Here is an 18,205-nt window from a genome sequence, read left to right on the forward strand (position 1 = left end):
CCTCTTCACAAGTCAGCCACAAACTGAGCCAGGCTCCCATCTTTTCTCTCCCCTCCAGGCCTGGCATTTGCTGCTGCTATAACAGGCAGGGGCTTGCTGGGCCCAAAAGCTCTCTTTAACCTCTTCTGTGCTGGTGGGCCAATTTTACAGCCGGAAGCAAACTACCTTGCCACTGTGAACTGGGCAAGACTGCCCCTCTCATATTCCTATTTGTAGTGGAATGGACTTGGAGATTTAGGAACATACTCAAATACAGTAACACTTATTTTGGCCCATTTCTACCTCTAACATGATGGTGGCTCCTACCTTGAACATTTTAGAATGACAACTGGACCATTGCTGCTGCAATGTTGCTCGGTGACTACTAGCCATGATTTTTGGATGCTTCTTGTATCTCAAAGGATTCATCAGATACTGGCTGTCTGAGTTGCCCTAACAGCAATAAACTATTCAGTAACTAATGCCCGCTGGGCATTACATGACCAAAATTCATGCTTCCATCCATGTATAGCATGAGATCAGTGGTGATTTTATACTAACCCATTTCTGCATGCCCATAAAGAATGTAGTTATCATCATCAATCAAGTACACTCAGATGCAGTCTGACTCCAATCTCTCATCTTTCCACACATTGATGGGGGGAAATTAATGTCTTGATTGCGCCTGCCTGTATACTACTTATCAGTTCTGATCCCTCATAGTCATAGCACACTTTGCTAATCTACTTTTATCTATGTGCTACAAAGAAATAATATAAATGATTAATCTTCTATGCTCTTTGATGAAATCCTTCATGTACAGAGGTGTTTATCAGACACTGCTAGGTTATGCATATATGTTTTCTATAATAATCTTCACCTTAAAGGTCATCCTGTTGATCAGTAAATGTGCTTTAAAAACCATACAATCCAATAATACCACAGTGATGGACATGGCATAAGTTCCTACATAGATGCTATGCCACAATCACCTAGCGCACCACAATATTGCTATTTTAAACTGTAATGTTTTGGATGATTGCAGTATTTTTAAGGATTTTTCCATTATATTCTACTATTTGACCTTCATACAAAGTGTTAGTGAGCAGTAGTTTCCAAGTACATACATTCTGACATCTCAAAGGGACTTAAGTAATACAACCTGTCATTTCTTTTACTGCTTTCACTGCACAAATGTTAATATATTAACAGATACAAGGAAGGATAAAAATGCAGGTAGTGCCAATGTTTTAATTTTATCATAGAAGCGCTTCATTTGCAAAAAGAATGTTACTTCCAACGTTGCACAGTCTAGTTATTTAAATGCATCCAGAGTATGCCAGAGCAAAGGTTTAAACTTGTGAGTGGGCATTCTGCCAGCCTAAAGATAGGAATGGGTGGAGACAGTGAAAAGACCACGTATGTGTATAGAGGTAAGCAAGTCAACAAAAGCTTTGCTCATGTTAAGTACTTAAAAGTCTCTGGTCCTGACTGAGGACAAAACAAAAATAAGCTACGTAAAAAGACAGAATATCCAAGCTTTATAGTGCAGGCTCCAATAGTCTGGTTAAGGTGAGCACTAATACTTTTTTCCTATTAAAAAAGTATTTTGTGAACACCACAGGAAAACTGTTTTGTAATTTTAAAATTAATTTATAATTCACAAACAGTACTCCTGCTTTCCCCTCAAAGAACAGCTGCAGTAACGGTAATGCTTCGAGTAAAGTTCCCCATACCTTCCCCTCTGTTCCTCAATCACATCAAGAGGAGCAGCTTCCAGGGTTGAGGAGATAATTTTGTTTCCCGAGATTTTTCAAGTGGACACTTTTACACTAGCAAGCAAATAGACACTGCCAGACATTTCCTCAGCTTTAACTTTTCAGTCTTATTCACATCACCCATTTTTGTGGCTGGTAGAAATCCCAGAAGCGATCCTCCTAATGTCTGCCCATCCTAATTTTACACGTCTGTTGTTAAAAGAAGATGCCATCTCTAATTCTGTAAACTCAAAAATGAATTCCGAATAGATTTGATTAAATTGGAATGTTGTACAAAGAGGGAGAAAGTTGATGGAAAGGGTGTTTCTCCCTTTCTCTCCTTATACATAAGATCTTTGAAGATGGAAAAAACACAACACTCCCATGCTTCTGCACTTTATCTGACTATTGCGAGTGGGTTAGCAGCTTGTGGAAGAGCACAGTGGTTTAGACACATGTAAGGAGAGTACAGCAGTAAGTCTGAGTCTGAGGCCAGTCCATAAACCAGAAGTGCAAATTCAAGGAAGAGGAGTTTTCTCTAATTTGCAATAAGCTCTAGTTTTCCAGTCTGCTGCCCAGCCCAGGAGGTACCTTCTGATGATTTTCAGCAGGGTGGTATTTAAAAATAGGCCAGTACAATAGGGGCCACGGAAGGGCAGATGTTAAATGCTGCTTTACGAGTAGCTCAGTTTTTCAGCCAAATCGATAGTACAGTAAATGGCCAGACGAAAATGGCTAGGCTGGGGGAGGACTGCAAGAACCCCCTTCCCCCCGGCTGAAAGCAGGGGGCGGCAAGGCTGTGTTTGCCCCAAGCTGAGGAAGGAGAGCGGGCAGGCTCTGAGGGTCCCAGCGGGAGAGGCTCGGGCTCTCTGCACCTGTGCCCCGGGAAGGCACGTTGCTGCAGGGCTGCGCCCAGCCCGGTTTAGCAGCGGTGCGGGACTCCGGCGGGCGTGCGAGGAAAAGGGGCCGGGGGAAGGGAGGTTTCCCCGCAGGCAGCGAGTCAGGGCGCTACGGCTCGCCCGGCCCAGCAGCTGCCCTTGCCGAGAGGTCGGGCGGGGGCCCGCGCTAGGGCGGCAGAGGCGAGGCAACCCCATCTCCCGTGAGGCGGCGGCTAAGGGGGAGGGGCCTGGCTCTCGCGCGGCGGGCGTCCCGCCTCAAAGGGGCAGAGCTGTGGACGTCCCTCCCCCTTCGCGCCGGCCCCGCCCGCTCTGGCCGGGTCACCCCCGGGAGCTCGGAGGGGACGGGCCGCTGCGCTGGGACCGCTTCGCGGCACCGCCGGTGAGTCCAGGCCTCCGGACCTCCTGCGTCATGTGGCCCCTTCCCCCCACAGCCAATGGGCGGCCCGGCCCTAGCGGCAGGGGGTTATAATCCGCGGCGCGTCATCACCCCCGCCTGCGGGGCGTTCTTCGGTCGCTGCCGTTTGGCTGCGCGGAGGAGCCGGGAGCGGGGCGCGCCGGTCTGGCAGCTCCGCGCCATCCTCCCCTCCCGCTCCTGGGCGCGCAGGCAGGGCGGGAAGGGTCTCCCCGGCTGTGGCCGGGAGCGCGTCCCCAGAGCTGGCCAGGTGCGTGTCCACACAGCCCGGGGTCGGGGCGTGCGGCGGGCTGCGCGAGTGCCCTGGCCGGGGAGGCACGTCCACAGAGCCGCTGTGCCCTGCTGTGGGGCTGCGTCACCCCGCTGTGCCGCTCGTCCGGAGCCGGGCGGGGGCGGGGTGTGTGTGACGGGGACTGGTGCCGTCGCGCTGGGTGGTGGGTGGCGGGGCGACGCGCGCTGCCTCCCGGTGCGGCGGGGGAGGCTGATGTGCGCGGGGGCTGTGGTGCGGGGGCCGCTGTCGGGTTATTCGCGCTCCATCCTCAAGGATGTGCGGCGGCTGCTGCTGCTAAGGCTGCTCGCTGGCGGCACAAACCGCCTGTGTGTGTCTCGCCTGTCTCCCTTCAATGTTGGAGAGCGGCTGCTGCTCCTCTTTCTCCGCGCTCGCCTTGGTAACCTCTCTGCCTTGCTTTCCCTGGGCTGCTCCTGCTGCTTTGTGGATGTTGGCGGCTTCTTGTTGTGACAGGAGAATGTGTGTGTGTCCTGGGCCCAGGCGGATCGGTATGTATCTTGCACTCATCCTTGCTGAGTAGCTGGGACTGGGGTCGGGTGGGAGCTAAAGAAGGGATAGTGGTTCTCAAATTGGGGGTTGGGACCCCTCAGGAGGTCACCAGGTTATTACATGGGGGGGTCGGGAGCTGTCAGCCTCCACCCCAAACCCCACTTTGCCTCCAGCATTTATAATGGTGTTAAGTATGTAAAGAAGTGTTTGTAATTTAAAAGGGGGGGTTGCACACAGAGGCTTGCTATGTGAAAGGGGTCACCAGTACAAAAGTTTGAGAACCACTGTCTGCAGAGAGAAGGGCTAGCTGGCTCTTAATGGGGGCTGACACCTGACCAGCTAAAACTCCTGCCTAATGGTTCATCTCTCCCCAACATCCATTCTCAATAGACTAGACTGATCGGTTCGTTTTCCTGAACAGCTCTGTCTGGCTTTTGAAACTGGCATGGGGTAGGTTTCATATTGTAAGATATGGGGATTTCTGATGCAATTAATTAATCATTAGTACTTTTTAGGGAGGAACCAAATTTTTTTGTGTAGCACCAAAATATGGTGACTTTTAATATATTGACTAAAACAAATGTTCCAGGGCCTTAAAAATGTTATAAAATTATATATTCATACCTAAATAGTACATTACTATAGTGATAAGCACTATAAAAAAAATCCAGGATCTGCATAGCTATAAACACAATGTTTATAAAGCATTTATGGTCTGAAAAGTGTTATTTCCAGGCCATTCCCTGGGGGCTCTTTTAAGGCAGGCTTGGCTCTAATCACTTGACAAGCTGACTAGTAATATTTCCAACTAATTTTGCCTTTGAGTTCTTCCTGTTTCTTTGTCTTGTACCAAATTTTCACTACTTGGTTCTTAAAATACTTTGTGTGGACCACCATGAAAGTATCCTGTCTAGTTGTGGTCTGAGGCCATACTTTGTATCAGTGTTTATAGGGGTAACTGAGCAGGCTTGTAGTAATTCTGTACCTTGTCAGTGAATTCAGCACTTCACTTAACTGTTAGCATAATGAGCCAGGATTTATTAAAACTAGCATTCAAAATAGGCTGCTTATGCACATGTCAGTATAGGATGTGATCTGCTGTAAAGCATACAGGGCAAGGAAAAGCTTAAGTATGTTTGCAGTTACAAAAACAAAAATGAAAAACGTGAGCCTGCCTTCTCAATGCTTTTCTCTTTTAACATCATGTCCTCTCTCTGTATGTTTTCCCTATGTTGTTGATGGGTGTGGGGTTTTTTTTAACTGATACAGATAAGGTTTTCACTAACTTAACCTCTGGTGGCACTGCAGAGCCAATACAGCTGCAAAACATTATTTGTATTTTTGCTTCATCATGGATCAAACAACAAAAAGTTAGCAGAGTTCTTTCTACAAAATTGCTAGGGTAGGGTGACTTGTGAAGCTGAACACAACTTGACTTTGAAATTAGCAATCATAAAATTTTGATGCAATAAACATCTGATGAAGAAAAAATATAGAACACCCAATATCCGCTTTTCTGACCATAAGTATACCTAAAGAACCTATTGAGACTTTTTTGTCTTGCTAAAAAAGATGCTACGTGAACATGACACTCAAAAGTAATATGTATATAGAACTTTCTGCATGCTTCTGTAATAGAAGGGACTATTAGAGTTAGCTAGCGAAGTGATACTGGAATGCTTTGTGTGTGTGTGTGTTCAAGCCTGTCCTTTCCAACCTACTTGCCCAGGTCAAGTTGGAAGCTTTCTTGGGTGAATGCCATCAACGTTGACAAGTTATAAGCTTTCACTCTAATTTTAAAAATAAATAAATCAAGCAACCTAGACCTTATTATGGTCCAGATATGAATTGTGTGTAAACCAGTGCAGTGCTTTGTTTATTAAGTCTACAGACAGGTGTGTTTCAGTACGTCTGCTGAAGCTGGGGAAAGCTGTGGACAACAGCAGAAGTGAAAACTAACCAGTTTAATGAGTTTTCACAGCTGGTTTTAGGAGCCCCATAAGGTGCAATGGAAACAGACAACATTTGAGTCAGTTTTCACTGAGGCAGACACTAAAGCTATTCACTGTGGATGAAGATCCAAAAACAGAATTAGAAAAGGAGTAGAGTAGCAGAGACCACCACCACTATAGCTGTATACAGAAAGGTGAAGGAGGGGTAGAGTAGTGGAGACCTTCACACCCACTTACCTTATGGCAAGAGCCGAGAAAATGACAGGGAATATTATCCCTTCTAAAGCCTGCGTGGGAGGGCTGCTTCAAATTTATCAGATGGCTATTAGCTGGAGGCTGACCTAAATGACAGAGCCCTTGAGCTGAGTCTGGGGACAGCATGCTGGAAAGAATTTTAGCACCCTGCCCTTTCAAAGTAGTCTGTGGTTGGAGAGAGCCCTGGCTGCTCTGCTGCATGTTCACTTAGGATTGGGGTGGCAGCCTATTGTTACTTAGGGGTATAGTCTTCAGTGTATTAGGTCTCTGGTAAAACTTCTGAGCTATGTGGCTGGGAGCGGGATGGGTGGGAGAGACTGAAGCTAAAAAGAAGTGTGTTTGTTTCATTTAAAAATACACAGACATACAGAGGGGAACTTTTTGAGGGGAAAATGGGAGGAGAGGAGAGTGTGGAGGGAGAGAAGGAAGAGGAAATGTGCTGATGACACATGAAGAAAAGGGATACCATGATCTTATAGAAAAAAGAAAAAGTAGAATGAAACTGAGAAGTAATAGAGCTGGTTGAATTGTAATCACCAAATGTTATATTGGCATTGGTATTTGTCAGTTTATTAACAAATACTTGGTTCATTATGTGACTACCTTATAGCGGGGCAAATGCATTCTTTAATACTGTTGAAGTTAGTTGCATCACACAATTCTGATTAGTAACATTACTTATGTACTGGTTTTTAATTGTATGACTTTAGCAGGGACCATTATCTGGAGGGATGTGGTGGTGGTCAGTGCCTCTTCAACCTAGCTTCTTTTTAGGGGAGATGTTCTTGAGTAATCTATTCAGTTGCTATGTAGAATACTTTTGCTTGATTCCTTTGTAGTAGAGCTCCTGTCTTGAATCTTTCTAGCAAGAAGCCACTTTTTAATCTCGGGGTGGGGATTTGAAATCTGTCATCCTGTCCCCTTGCACAAAGCTTGCAAATAAAAGCCTTAACTACAAAAAAAAAATCCCTTTTTAGTTTATAAGTGAGAGACTAGTTTTGTAATGAGAATAATTTTTTTTTTTTTAAATAAAGAACACTAACATCTTATTCTGGACATTTTTCCCCTGAGAATAAGACATTGGAACAAACTATAGTTTCTATTAATTGAAAATGTAGATGCTCTCAAGTTGTTTCTACAAGGCAGAAGGCCATTATTATAAGACCTAATCTACAGGTATGAATCTCTTGGCTCATTTATGCTATAATCTTTGGTTTTCAAACTCTCAATTTAAGGGGGCATTCCTAAAGTTAATAGAACTGTCAGTGCAGATAACTCTGTGTAGGCCCCTCTAGAAGGCCTAATGTAGACAGGGGACTATGTCTATACAGTAACTCCTCACTTAACGTTGTAGTTATGTTCCTGAAAAATGCAACTTTAAGCGAAACAATGTTAAGCAAATCCAATTTCCCCATAAGAATTAATGTAAATGAGGGGGTTAGGTTCCAGGGAATTTTTTTCACCATACAAGACTATATTTATATATATATATATATATATATATATATATACACACACACACACTATAAGTTTTAAACAATTTAATACTGGTACACAGTGATGATGATTGTGAAGCTTGGTGGAGGAGTCAGAGGGTGGGATATTTCCCAGGGAATGCCTTACTGCAAAATGATGAACTAGCAATTGGCTGAGCCCTCAAGGGTTAATTCTCACACTCTAGAAGGCAGCAGGAATGGAGGGAGGGGAGACAGCATCGCAGACAGAGACACACACAGTGAGCGAGAGATGCGCATTTCCCCTTTAAGTACACTGTCTTGTTAATTAGATCAGCTTGCTGAGACATAGCTGCTGCCAGCAAGTTCCCTCCCTCCCGAGCCCTGTCGTGTGTCCCCCCACTCTATGGAAGATGGGGTAAGTGGGGTGCAGGAGCAGGGGGGAGAGGGACACCCTGACATTATCCCCCTCTTCCTCCCACCCCGCACAGCAAGCAGGAGTCTCGGGGAGCAGCTCCAAGGCAGAGGGCAGGAGCAGCACATGGCAGTGGGGGGAGGGACAGTTGCAATTGCTAGCCTGCTGGGCAGCTGCTGCACAGGGAACTTAGGGGAGTGGGAGGCTGCCGGTCCACCCTGGTTCCAAGCCCCCACCAGCTAGCTCCATTGGGCTGCTCTTCCTGCAAGCAGTGGACAAAGCAGGCAGCTGCCAAATGACGTTAGAGCATTGCACAACTTTAAACGAGCATGTTCCCTAATTGATCAGCAACGTAACAACGAAACAATGTTAACCGGGATGACTTTAAGTGAGGAGTTACTGTACTCCCCACAGTGTGCACCCACGTGTTGCTCTGTAACTCTCCCAGGTGGACATTGTGGGCATAAACCTAAAGGTCTCACATTTGCACTAATATTCCCTTGAAAGTCCAATAATTATTTTAGTAAGGAAGCTTCCAAACTAATCTAAACAGTTTAAGAATTTACTGGCAGGAGCCTCAACACTGGAGAGGCTTCTGATGTAGAAGAGGCTTTAATTAATGCTCTCGAGACTTAATGATATTTGTGTAGAAACTTCAAAGAGAACTACTTAGTGTGCACTTGGGACTCATAGACTCAGTTTGCACCTGCAGCATCCACATGGGTGAGTTAAAGCGCAGCACTTTGGTGTGCACTGCTATTTGTGCCCCCCTTAGTCCGAATTGCAGGGCAGAGTAGATGTGCCCTCAGTTTGAAGAATTTCAGAGCTCCTTGTATCTGCCAGCATTGAGGCACTCTTCTCACCTCACCACTTCTAGCTTGGGATTAGTTTTGCTCCCTCCACAGCATCTTCTGGCTCCTGGTGGCCCAGGAGGTGAGACTGGGAAATGAAAGCAGACTTCCAAGGAGTGGCTTACTAGCCTCCAATTTCTTTGTGAATTTATTTTAGCAACCCGCCTAATCATACAAGGATGGTACTCATTTAACTTCCTACCTTGTGTCTGGTACCGAAGACCAAAATATCTAAATCAAATATTTAGGTACAGTATACTTCACATTGCTCCTGAACAAGATGATACACTTCTGCAAGCATTTTTTTACACTGCCTTTCCTTCTTCCCCTTCCCTAAAATAGGGTTACCATATTCAAACATTCCCAACCCACCCCACCCCCCCCCGCCCCCCCCCCCCGCAGCCTCTGCTCCCCCCGCCTGCCCTGCCCCTGCAGCCTCTACACACACACCCCCGCCTGCTCCCCTCCCCCGCTCACCCGGCAGACGGAGAGCTGTGAGCTCCACGTGGATTCTAACACTGCCGGCTGCTCTGTGGGGGAGGAGGGGGAGGGGGAAGGGGAGGGACTCTGGCTGCTAGAGGCCCTAGTGGCTGCGAGCGGCTTTCCATCAGGCCAGGCGTCCAATCAGCCGTGCCGCACTCCGCAGGAGGGGAAATCCCAGACATTTCTACTTAATTAGAAATCCCCCCCGGATGGCCATTTAAGGCTGAAAAACCCGGACATGTCCGGGGAAACCCGGACGGATGGTAACCCTACCTAAAAGGACTCTGGGTGTGGGTGTATAATGGTGTACAATTTCATCAACTTTACTATTTTCCTCACTGTCTTGAAACGCTAACTTATTTTGTTCTATAGCTAAGCTTTCTATGATACAAATCTATCTATGTTAATGCTAACTGCTTCACTAAACCTAGTGGTATGTTGTGTTTTTCCCTCTTGTCTTTCAGCAATTCCTGTCAGAAGCTCCAGACTGCCATTATTCTCTGATGCCATGCCAGCACCAACTCAACTGTTTCCATTGATTCGTAACTGCGAGATTGGCAGGATATACAATACAGTGTGCTACTGCCATCACAAACATCTTTGTTGTTTGTCACCTCATTTGTCTCACAATCATTTGAGATGTGCACCTCAGAAGAAACTTGCAACGCTCTGTCCAAAAGAGAATTTTAATCAGTTTATCCATGCAAGGAGCTATGTTTCCACACCACAGAGATTTTACCTCACTCCTCCACAGGTCAACAGCATTCTGAAAGCAAATGAATACAGCTTTAAAGTCCCAGAATTTGATGGCAAAAACATAAGTTCTATTCTTGGCTTTGATAGCAACCAGTTGCCTGCTAATGCTCCAATAGAAGACAGGAGGAGTGCGGCGACATGCTTACAAACAAGAGGAATGCTTCTAGGTGTATTTGATGGCCACGCAGGCTGTGCTTGTGCTCAGGCTGTCAGCGAAAGACTCTTCTACTACATTGCTGTCTCTTTGTTACCTCATGAGACTCTACTTGAAATAGAAAATGCAGTGGAGAGTGGCCATGCCCTGTTGCCCATCTTACAGTGGCACAAGCATCCCAATGATTATTTTAGTAAGGAAGCTTCCAAACTGTATTTCAACAGTTTAAGAACTTACTGGCAGGAGCTCATAGACCTCAACACTGGAGAGACTACGGATGTAAAAGAGGCTTTAATTAATGCTTTCAAGAGGCTTGATAATGATATTTCATTAGAAGCTCAAGTGGGAGATCCAAACTCTTTTCTCAATTACTTGGTACTGCGAGTGGCTTTTTCAGGAGCAACCGCCTGCGTGGCTCATGTAGATGGTGTTGATTTGCATATTGCTAATACTGGTGACAGCAGGGCAATGCTTGGTGTTCAAGAAGAAGATGGATCTTGGTCTGCAGTCACTCTGTCCTACGATCATAATGCACAAAATGAAAGTGAAATAGAACGAGTAAAACTGGAGCACCCAAAGTCTGAAGAGAAAAGTGTTGTAAAACAAGATAGGCTGTTAGGCTTATTGATGCCTTTCAGAGCTTTTGGTGATGTGAAATTCAAATGGAGCATTGAACTTCAGAAGAGAGTTATAGAATCGGGCCCAGATCAGTTGAATGACAATGAGTATACCAAGTTTATCCCTCCTAACTATCACACTCCTCCATATCTCACAGCTGAGCCAGAGGTCATACATCACAAATTAAGGCCTCAGGATAAATTCCTGGTGTTGGCTACAGATGGCCTGTGGGAGACCATGCATAGGCAGGACGTGGTTAGAATTGTAGGAGAGTATCTCACTGGAGTTCATCACCAACAGCCAATAGCTGTTGGTGGTTATAAGGTAACTCTGGGACAGATGCACGGTCTCCTAACAGAAAGGAGAGCCAGAATCTCCTCGGCATTTGAAGATCAGAATGCAGCAACTCATCTGATACGTCATGCAGTGGGAAATAATGAGTTTGGCACTGTCGATCATGAACGGCTGTCCAAGATGCTTAGTCTTCCAGAAGAGTTGGCTAGGATGTACAGAGATGACATTACAATTATTGTGGTGCAGTTCAACTCTCATATTGTAGGTGCATGTCAAAATGAGGAATTCTGAATTTTAAATGGATGTACAATTTACCAAAGTTGTCATAACAATGACTAGTCTGATCAGAAGACGAAAATATACTTGGTGAGCAAACCAGAGTGTCTGCTCATTGGAATTAAAATGTGTGCAAGTACATTTCTCCCTCCATTGCCCAAAGTTTTATTGACTGTGGAAAGTGCTATTGAACTAAGTCTTCCAAGAAGATGGCACAACATGGAAAGAGGGACTTGAAACAAGTTTGCACTATTGAATCAATGAATGCTGCTAGAACAATATTTTGAGGTTTGGTAGGGATAGGTGAGAGAGAGAGGGATAGATAACTCTATTAATCATCACATTATTTTGACTAGTCATGAAACAAAATCTGCTTGTAAATATCTATATGGCTATCTTACTAGATAAAGATAGGAATCTTGCTGAATATCAGAATTGATAAGAATGAATTTTTGTCTGCAAAGTAGATATGGTTATTCTGCATGTATGTGTGGTGTTTTGACCTTAATTTTTTTTTTCTCCCTAGGGAAAGGAAGATGCTTTAAGTAATAGGAAACTAACTTGATAAACTCTATCCTTGAGTTTTTTCCCAATTTTGCTTAGACATTCTTCACTTAACATTCTAGGCAAATATATATGTATTTTTAACTTTCAAATGCAACTCTTTAAGCCATAATCAACCAGAACTTAAGATAACTAGGGTAAGCATATTGGGATCTCATAGTAACTTAAACAAATGCAGTCTTAAATTCCCTCATGTTGACAGTCTTCTGCTTTTGGGGGGGATTTTTTTGCACAACTTTAAGGGCAATAATATCTTTCTGCCATCACTGAAAAATCAACTGCATAAGAAAATTCCCTTATGGAAGACTTCATCTTGCAGTATGAAACCATAACTCTGCCTTTTGCAAAACATGGAAGTATTTTCAGTCAGAACTGTGATGCCTGTTGAAAAGGTCACATCCTTGTCAGGCAATACTACTGTCTGGTACCAAAAATCTCCTCTAATCACATGATGAATTCTAATATGAACTTCTGAAGAGACTAGAAAATCACTGTTAGCTATTTGGTGGCTCAGTAAATAAGCACTAATGTTAACTTCTTCTGTTGTGGTAGTTTCAGCTGGGTCACATGTACTGGATTACTTAAATATCAACATCAGGGGAAATTCACTCATGTTTTATATAGGTTGGTAAATTGAAAACGTCATAAAGATTAAAATAGCTTGTAAATAGGTATACTAATAGAGAAGACTAACTGGCCTGCATGTTGTATGCATAACGATAGTTGCTTTCTTGGCATTACAACATCAATTACTGTAAATCCTTTGAAAGAACTCAATCAGCGAATGCATGTTCTCTTGCATCCACAATTTCATGATAGAAGAAAGTCTCTTAAATGTTTCTCTGTATTGTAATGACTGAATTGCAAAGTTAAAAGGAGATGACATGGTATTTCAGACTAAAGTTTATACAACTGTAACTACTGAACACATGACTCTAAAGTAGGCATAGAGGCCATCCTATCAAGTTTTCAGTCCCTCTTTAATTTTTTATATCTAAATAAGCATAACATGAAACTGAGGGCTTTCTCAACTCAAATAGCATCAGTGGCCCTTTATACACTTAGTGGTATTCCTTTAATTCAAAAACTTATTCTGGCTTTTATTGTAGAAACTTTCTTGATCACATGTATTCTCCTAGTAAATAGTTGTGATCTTGTTTCTAGAGGCCCTGGAGCAGTTATAGGTCACTATGTTCAGTATCTTCTATGTTGCATTATAATTATTAAAAAAGTCAGGAAGGTGTTTAACTCCCTTTTGGAGTTCTCCGTTATAACTAACTTACTTAAGGAATCTTCTGAGCCAAATTAATATTATATATGCTGTAAAAATATAGTTTCCTGTCTTGGTTGGTCATTAAGCTACTTGAGTTTTCCAATAAACATTAATACTACCAAGTAAGCCTACCACAACCACTGAACTTTATAGTACACACTGTTTTCATCATACAAATGCTGTGCAGCCTTAACTGCCTGCAGCCTTAACAAAATATGTTGGTCTTCCCTCTGTGGGTAGAAGAAACTTGATCTTTACAGCAGAGCTTGCTTCATTTCCTCCCTCACCCTGCCCCACCCCAAATTGAGGATGTTGTCTGGAATGTGAATGACAAACTGGACCTTTGGGGGGGGAGAGAACAACCTATAACGTCCCAAACAAGTGTTGGTTGTTAGTCATCATTGGCTTTGTATGTTGCATATTAATGACTAAATGTCGTTAGATAGGTCAGTATGCTCTTTTGTCCTCCATTATGCTGTCTTTCATTCCCTTACGAAATGTATTTAAGCTGTTACATTATTTAGACTTCATTACACTTTTCTACTGTTAAACATAATACATATATTGAAATGTTTAATGTGTGGCTCTCAATATGGGTTTGGTACAAGTCCTAACTTGTTAAACCTAACACTGATCCTCTGTGTACAGTAGTCACTTATAAAAATCTTTTTCATACAAAAGATACACATATACAGGATCAAATGAACCAGTATTTATGTATGGGCTGGAGATTTACTCAAAATGTATGCAGTGAACTGAGGTAGTATAACTGTACTTATTGAACGCCATATGACATAATCTACAACCATCTTCTAATAGACTTCAATAAAAAGATCAGTTATACAGACATCACTTTGTTTAAGGTAACACTTTGTTCTGCAGCACACAAGGAACATTATTTTGCCTTTCTTCCCCTAAAAGCCTGTCTATGGGAGAGAGTTCTAACACATTACAGTACTGCCAGAATTGAAGCTACATTCTGTTAGGCTTTGTACAACACTGTCTAGTGAGACAGTCCCTGCTCTGAAAATCTTATTCTAAATTGACAAGGCAGACAAAAGGTTGAGTAGGAAAATAGGAGTGATGCGACTTCTTTGCTAGGGTAATACACCAAGTTAGAGCCAGTTTGAGAATGCAGGTCTCAACTCCCAGCATTGGGCCTTGGCTCCTGGACTATACTGCTGTCTTTAATTCTGATCCTAGCTACCGTGAAGCTTGTGTCTCTCCCATACATATTATTATTACTGTGTATATCCTGTATTGATCTTCCTATTAATCTTCATGGATTGTTGAGGGGTGAGCCTGGTTATGACCAGGCAAGAAGAAAGGGGAGGGTAACACCAACTGTCAAGCTCAAACTGTTCTCTATTAAACTTGGGGCCTGCACCTTTTCTATTATGAATATGACCTGCAATGGACCATACTCAATCTGAAAAAAGGAAATGAATATGTCTAATATGCACAAATATGTGATGCGATGGTATAAGTCAGTACTGTGGCACTCCCAAGTATTTTTTTTGGTGGTGGGATTTAGAATGTAGAAGAGGAGGATGGGAGTACTCCTGAGGGCATTCTGTACCAAAAAATAAAAAATTCTGCACAAAAAAATAAAAATTCTACGCACAATATTTTAAAATTTTGCAAATTTTATTTGTCAAATAAATGTGGAGGCTCTAGCATGGCCATGGGGAGCACAGTCCACTGGCTGCATACAGGTGTAAGTTCATTGTGCAGCTCCCCTCTCCCCCTGGGACACGGACTCAGCGGTGAGGCTGTACCCAACCCTGACACAGCGCAAGGACCAGGCCTGCCCCTCTGTGCCAGGTGCACCAGGTGTGGGTGGGTAGGATCAGCAAGGCAGGCTGCAAGTTTGGAGGATTCAGGTGTGGGTTGAGAGGGCTCTGTGTGGGGCAATCTGGGTGCACAGGGGCTTGTTGGGGGGTTCTGGGTGCAATGGTAATGGGACTCTGCAGTGGAGTCCAGGTGAAGGTGGTTGAGGCTCAGCAGGTGGGTGTGGGAGGGATAGAGCTCAGCAGGGGGCTCCAGTTGCTGGGGGAGTGGGGCTTGGTGGGGTGGGATCTGGGTGTGGGTGGCTTGTTGGGGTGGTCCAGGTGCAGGGGAAAGGGGGCTCATTGTGGGTGGGTGAGGCTTGGCAGGAGGGTCTGGGTAGGAGGGGGTCTGGGTGGATGGGGGAGCAGCTCCCTGCACATGGATCCCTCCCCCTGCAGCTGTGAAGCGATGGATGCAGGAAGCGGGGAGAGTTTGCAGAGCTTCCTGCAGCTGGGGGAGAAATCTGGGGATGGGTCTGACCTGGCCCCGGCTGCCATGCAGGGAAAGAAGAAGCCCCATCCTCTCCAGCCCAGCTGGGACTAGCAGCTGAGACTAGTGCAGGGTAGCAGCTACCAGCCAGGTGTTCCCCATCCTGCCCCTTGCCCCATAGTGATTTACCTCTCTGCCAGCTGCCCTGGGTACCCAAAACATACTGCTGGAGGGATGGGGACCTTGCCTGACCACTCTTGTGGCTTTCCTTTACTTCCCCATCAGAAAGTCATTTTTCTGCAGAGAAGCAAAGAAATCAGTGGGGGACATAAAGTCTGCATCCACTGTGGCCCAGAATTCCCCCAGGAGTAGATGGGAGGAACTATTTCTGAAGTCAGATAGAACTAACTTCTTGCCTAAATTTTGTTTATAGTTGATGTCAAGTGAAGACCACATTTAAATTTAAGTGCTGTGGGAGAGAACACTGTTGTAGAATAGTAACTGACATTTGTTGAGGCACTCCTGCTTCCTAACTTGCCTAAAGCAACTTCACAGCACCATTGCATTTGAATGCAAATATATACCCTTCCTATAGTTTGTCTTGCTGCAACCTAACCTTCAGATATGTGGTGTTTACTTCTAGCTATCTTATGGGATAGATGACGTGAGCCCCAATGCACTGTGGTTCGTCCTCTAGCACTGGTATATAATAACCCCACCACTTCTGCTTCTGCTGCAAAAATAAATGCCTCCTAGATGGAGGTACTGAAGAAAACACACTAAATCTGTAGACGCTGCCTTGAATAACTTTTCACAACACTTGTTAAATAGAATTTAAGCAGTTCAACGTTACAATTTATATTTAATTCATATTCTGAAGATATATCCATGTTAAAGTGAATATAATCACTCTGTTGGCCAGGATTCCCTGAAGGAAAAGAGGAGCACTAATCTTAAATTGTGACACTTGCTATGGTGTCTACTTTGATACTTAGGGTTGTGGTTTTAAGGATTTGATGGTTTTTTTTGTATTCAAAATTGTATTTTGTATTTTTTTTTTTTGTATTTTTTGTATTTCTCTTATAACCACAACTGCCAGGAGGTACCATTTTGCAAGTATAGATGTACTTGTACATTTCTATGGGCTTCTCTACTTTGGGAAGTTGCATAACATTAATTTTAGTTTGGGGTTGTTTTTGTTTGTTTGTTTTTTTGAAGTGCCTTGTATCCACGTACAAGCATTATTTAATCAAAATTGGTGTCTTAGGTAACAGTAATTAATCCTCTTTGAAACAGGAGTAACTCTTCAGGATATAGTTCCTCTAAGGTTCATGTGAACACATTCCTAACTACCTAGTTTCTATCAGGCATTCCCTGCTATCCCATAGTGCACTGCTTTATGCCTGAATCAGTTTACCTTTGTGTCTCCACCGCCAGAGGAGGAGCATCATCTTCACCAGACATTACCTCTGTTTAAATGCTGGCATGATGCAGGTATATGCGCTCCTCTTCAATACCAGCTAGCGCTGAGTTAACACATTCAGTTGTATACCCAGGATAGCAGTGATGCTGCTGCCCCAACCCCCAACACTGCCCGCTTTGGCATGGATCCCTTCACAGTTCCTGGTCTTGATTACCACCTATGGAGAGCTGCATATCCAGTCCGAGCTGGAGAGAAGAGTAACTGGAATGCAGTCATCTACAAGATGCTGTCAGAGCAAATGAAGGTGAGTGGCTGCTCCCAGATCTTGTCCCAGTACCAAGTCAAAACAAAGGAGCTACTGCAGAAGTACTTGAAGACAAGGGACAAGAACAGGATCTCTGGTAATACTCCTACTACTTGTCCATATTATGAGGAGCTTGACTGTTTCCACCTCCTCCACCTCCAAAGAATGATTTTTTTCCAGAAAGCAAACCAGACAACAGTGCAAGCACCCCAGGACAGCATAGTAAGTGTCTTTAGACCTCACATATAGTATGGGGTCTGAGCAGGAGCACAGTTTTCCAGACAGCCAGGAACTGTAGGGCATGGTGGACTCAGAGTACATAAGAGTCCCACATGTACAGCCACCCTGAAAATACTTCAAAGGGAACCTCTGCTAGTAAGTATTGTGCAGTATTACAATAAGCTGTACAGGGAGAGGGGATTTAAGCTTTTCTAGTTACAGTAATAACATAAGAAAAGCCATACTGGATCAGACCAATCATCCATCTAGCCCAGTATCCTGTCTTCTGACAGTGTCCAGCACCAGGTGCTTCAGAGGGAATGAACAAAACAGGCAATTATTGAGTGATCACTTCCAGCTTCTGACAGTCTGTCTCCCTGGTTTACCTGCTCTGCTTTTAATTGCAACCTCCCCACTCCCCAAAAAACTGGCATCCAGGCTGGAGTGTTAAAGCTATAAAGGCTTTCTTGCCCTCAAGTGCCCAATCCCCCAGTCATCAGTCACCTGGACTGCTCCTATCCCAACCTTTCAGAACTGCATGCGATTCACTCCTTTCCCTCCTTGTCTATCATTGTTCTACCCATGTCAGCATCACAGTGCATGAAAACAACTCAAACACATTGCATGATAGGCATGTTGTAGCAACAGACAAAAACAGCAGTAGAAAAATGTATTTTGGGTCATAATACATTGCTACAAATGAGATTTTAGGTACAGTTAACTGTTGAGGTAAATTGCCAAAATCAGGCTCCACAGGAATTCCAAAATGCATAGAGATTGCAAGGCATTTCTAATCACATCCTCAGCATTGTTAAACTTTTTCAGAAACT

General features: G+C 44.0%; 1 protein-coding gene across 4 annotated transcripts; it reads left to right on the plus strand.

The window, feature by feature from the left end:
• Positions 1-2,935: 2,935 nt before the first annotated feature.
• Positions 2,936-14,781, plus strand: PDP1 (pyruvate dehyrogenase phosphatase catalytic subunit 1). Of its 4 annotated transcripts, none has more exons than XM_024201940.2 (2): positions 2,936-3,014; positions 9,700-14,781. In XM_024201940.2, exon 2 carries the CDS (start codon positions 9,744-9,746, stop codon positions 11,346-11,348), a length of 1,605 nt encoding a protein of 534 aa, XP_024057708.2. In that variant the 5' UTR covers positions 2,936-3,014; positions 9,700-9,743; the 3' UTR covers positions 11,349-14,781. The 4 variants fall into 4 exon arrangements, with proteins under 4 accessions (XP_024057708.2, XP_024057715.2, XP_024057701.2 ...); XM_024201947.2 differs by lacking the exon at positions 2,936-3,014 and adding an exon at positions 3,146-3,297; XM_024201933.2 differs by lacking the exon at positions 2,936-3,014 and adding an exon at positions 3,558-3,824.
• Positions 14,782-18,205: the final 3,424 nt, after the last annotated feature.

The sequence above is a fragment of the Terrapene carolina genome, unplaced genomic scaffold, assembly GCF_002925995.2.
Source record: "Terrapene carolina triunguis isolate 2854851 unplaced genomic scaffold, T_m_triunguis-2.0 Scaffold58, whole genome shotgun sequence".
Classification (NCBI taxonomy): Eukaryota; Metazoa; Chordata; order Testudines; family Emydidae; genus Terrapene; species Terrapene triunguis.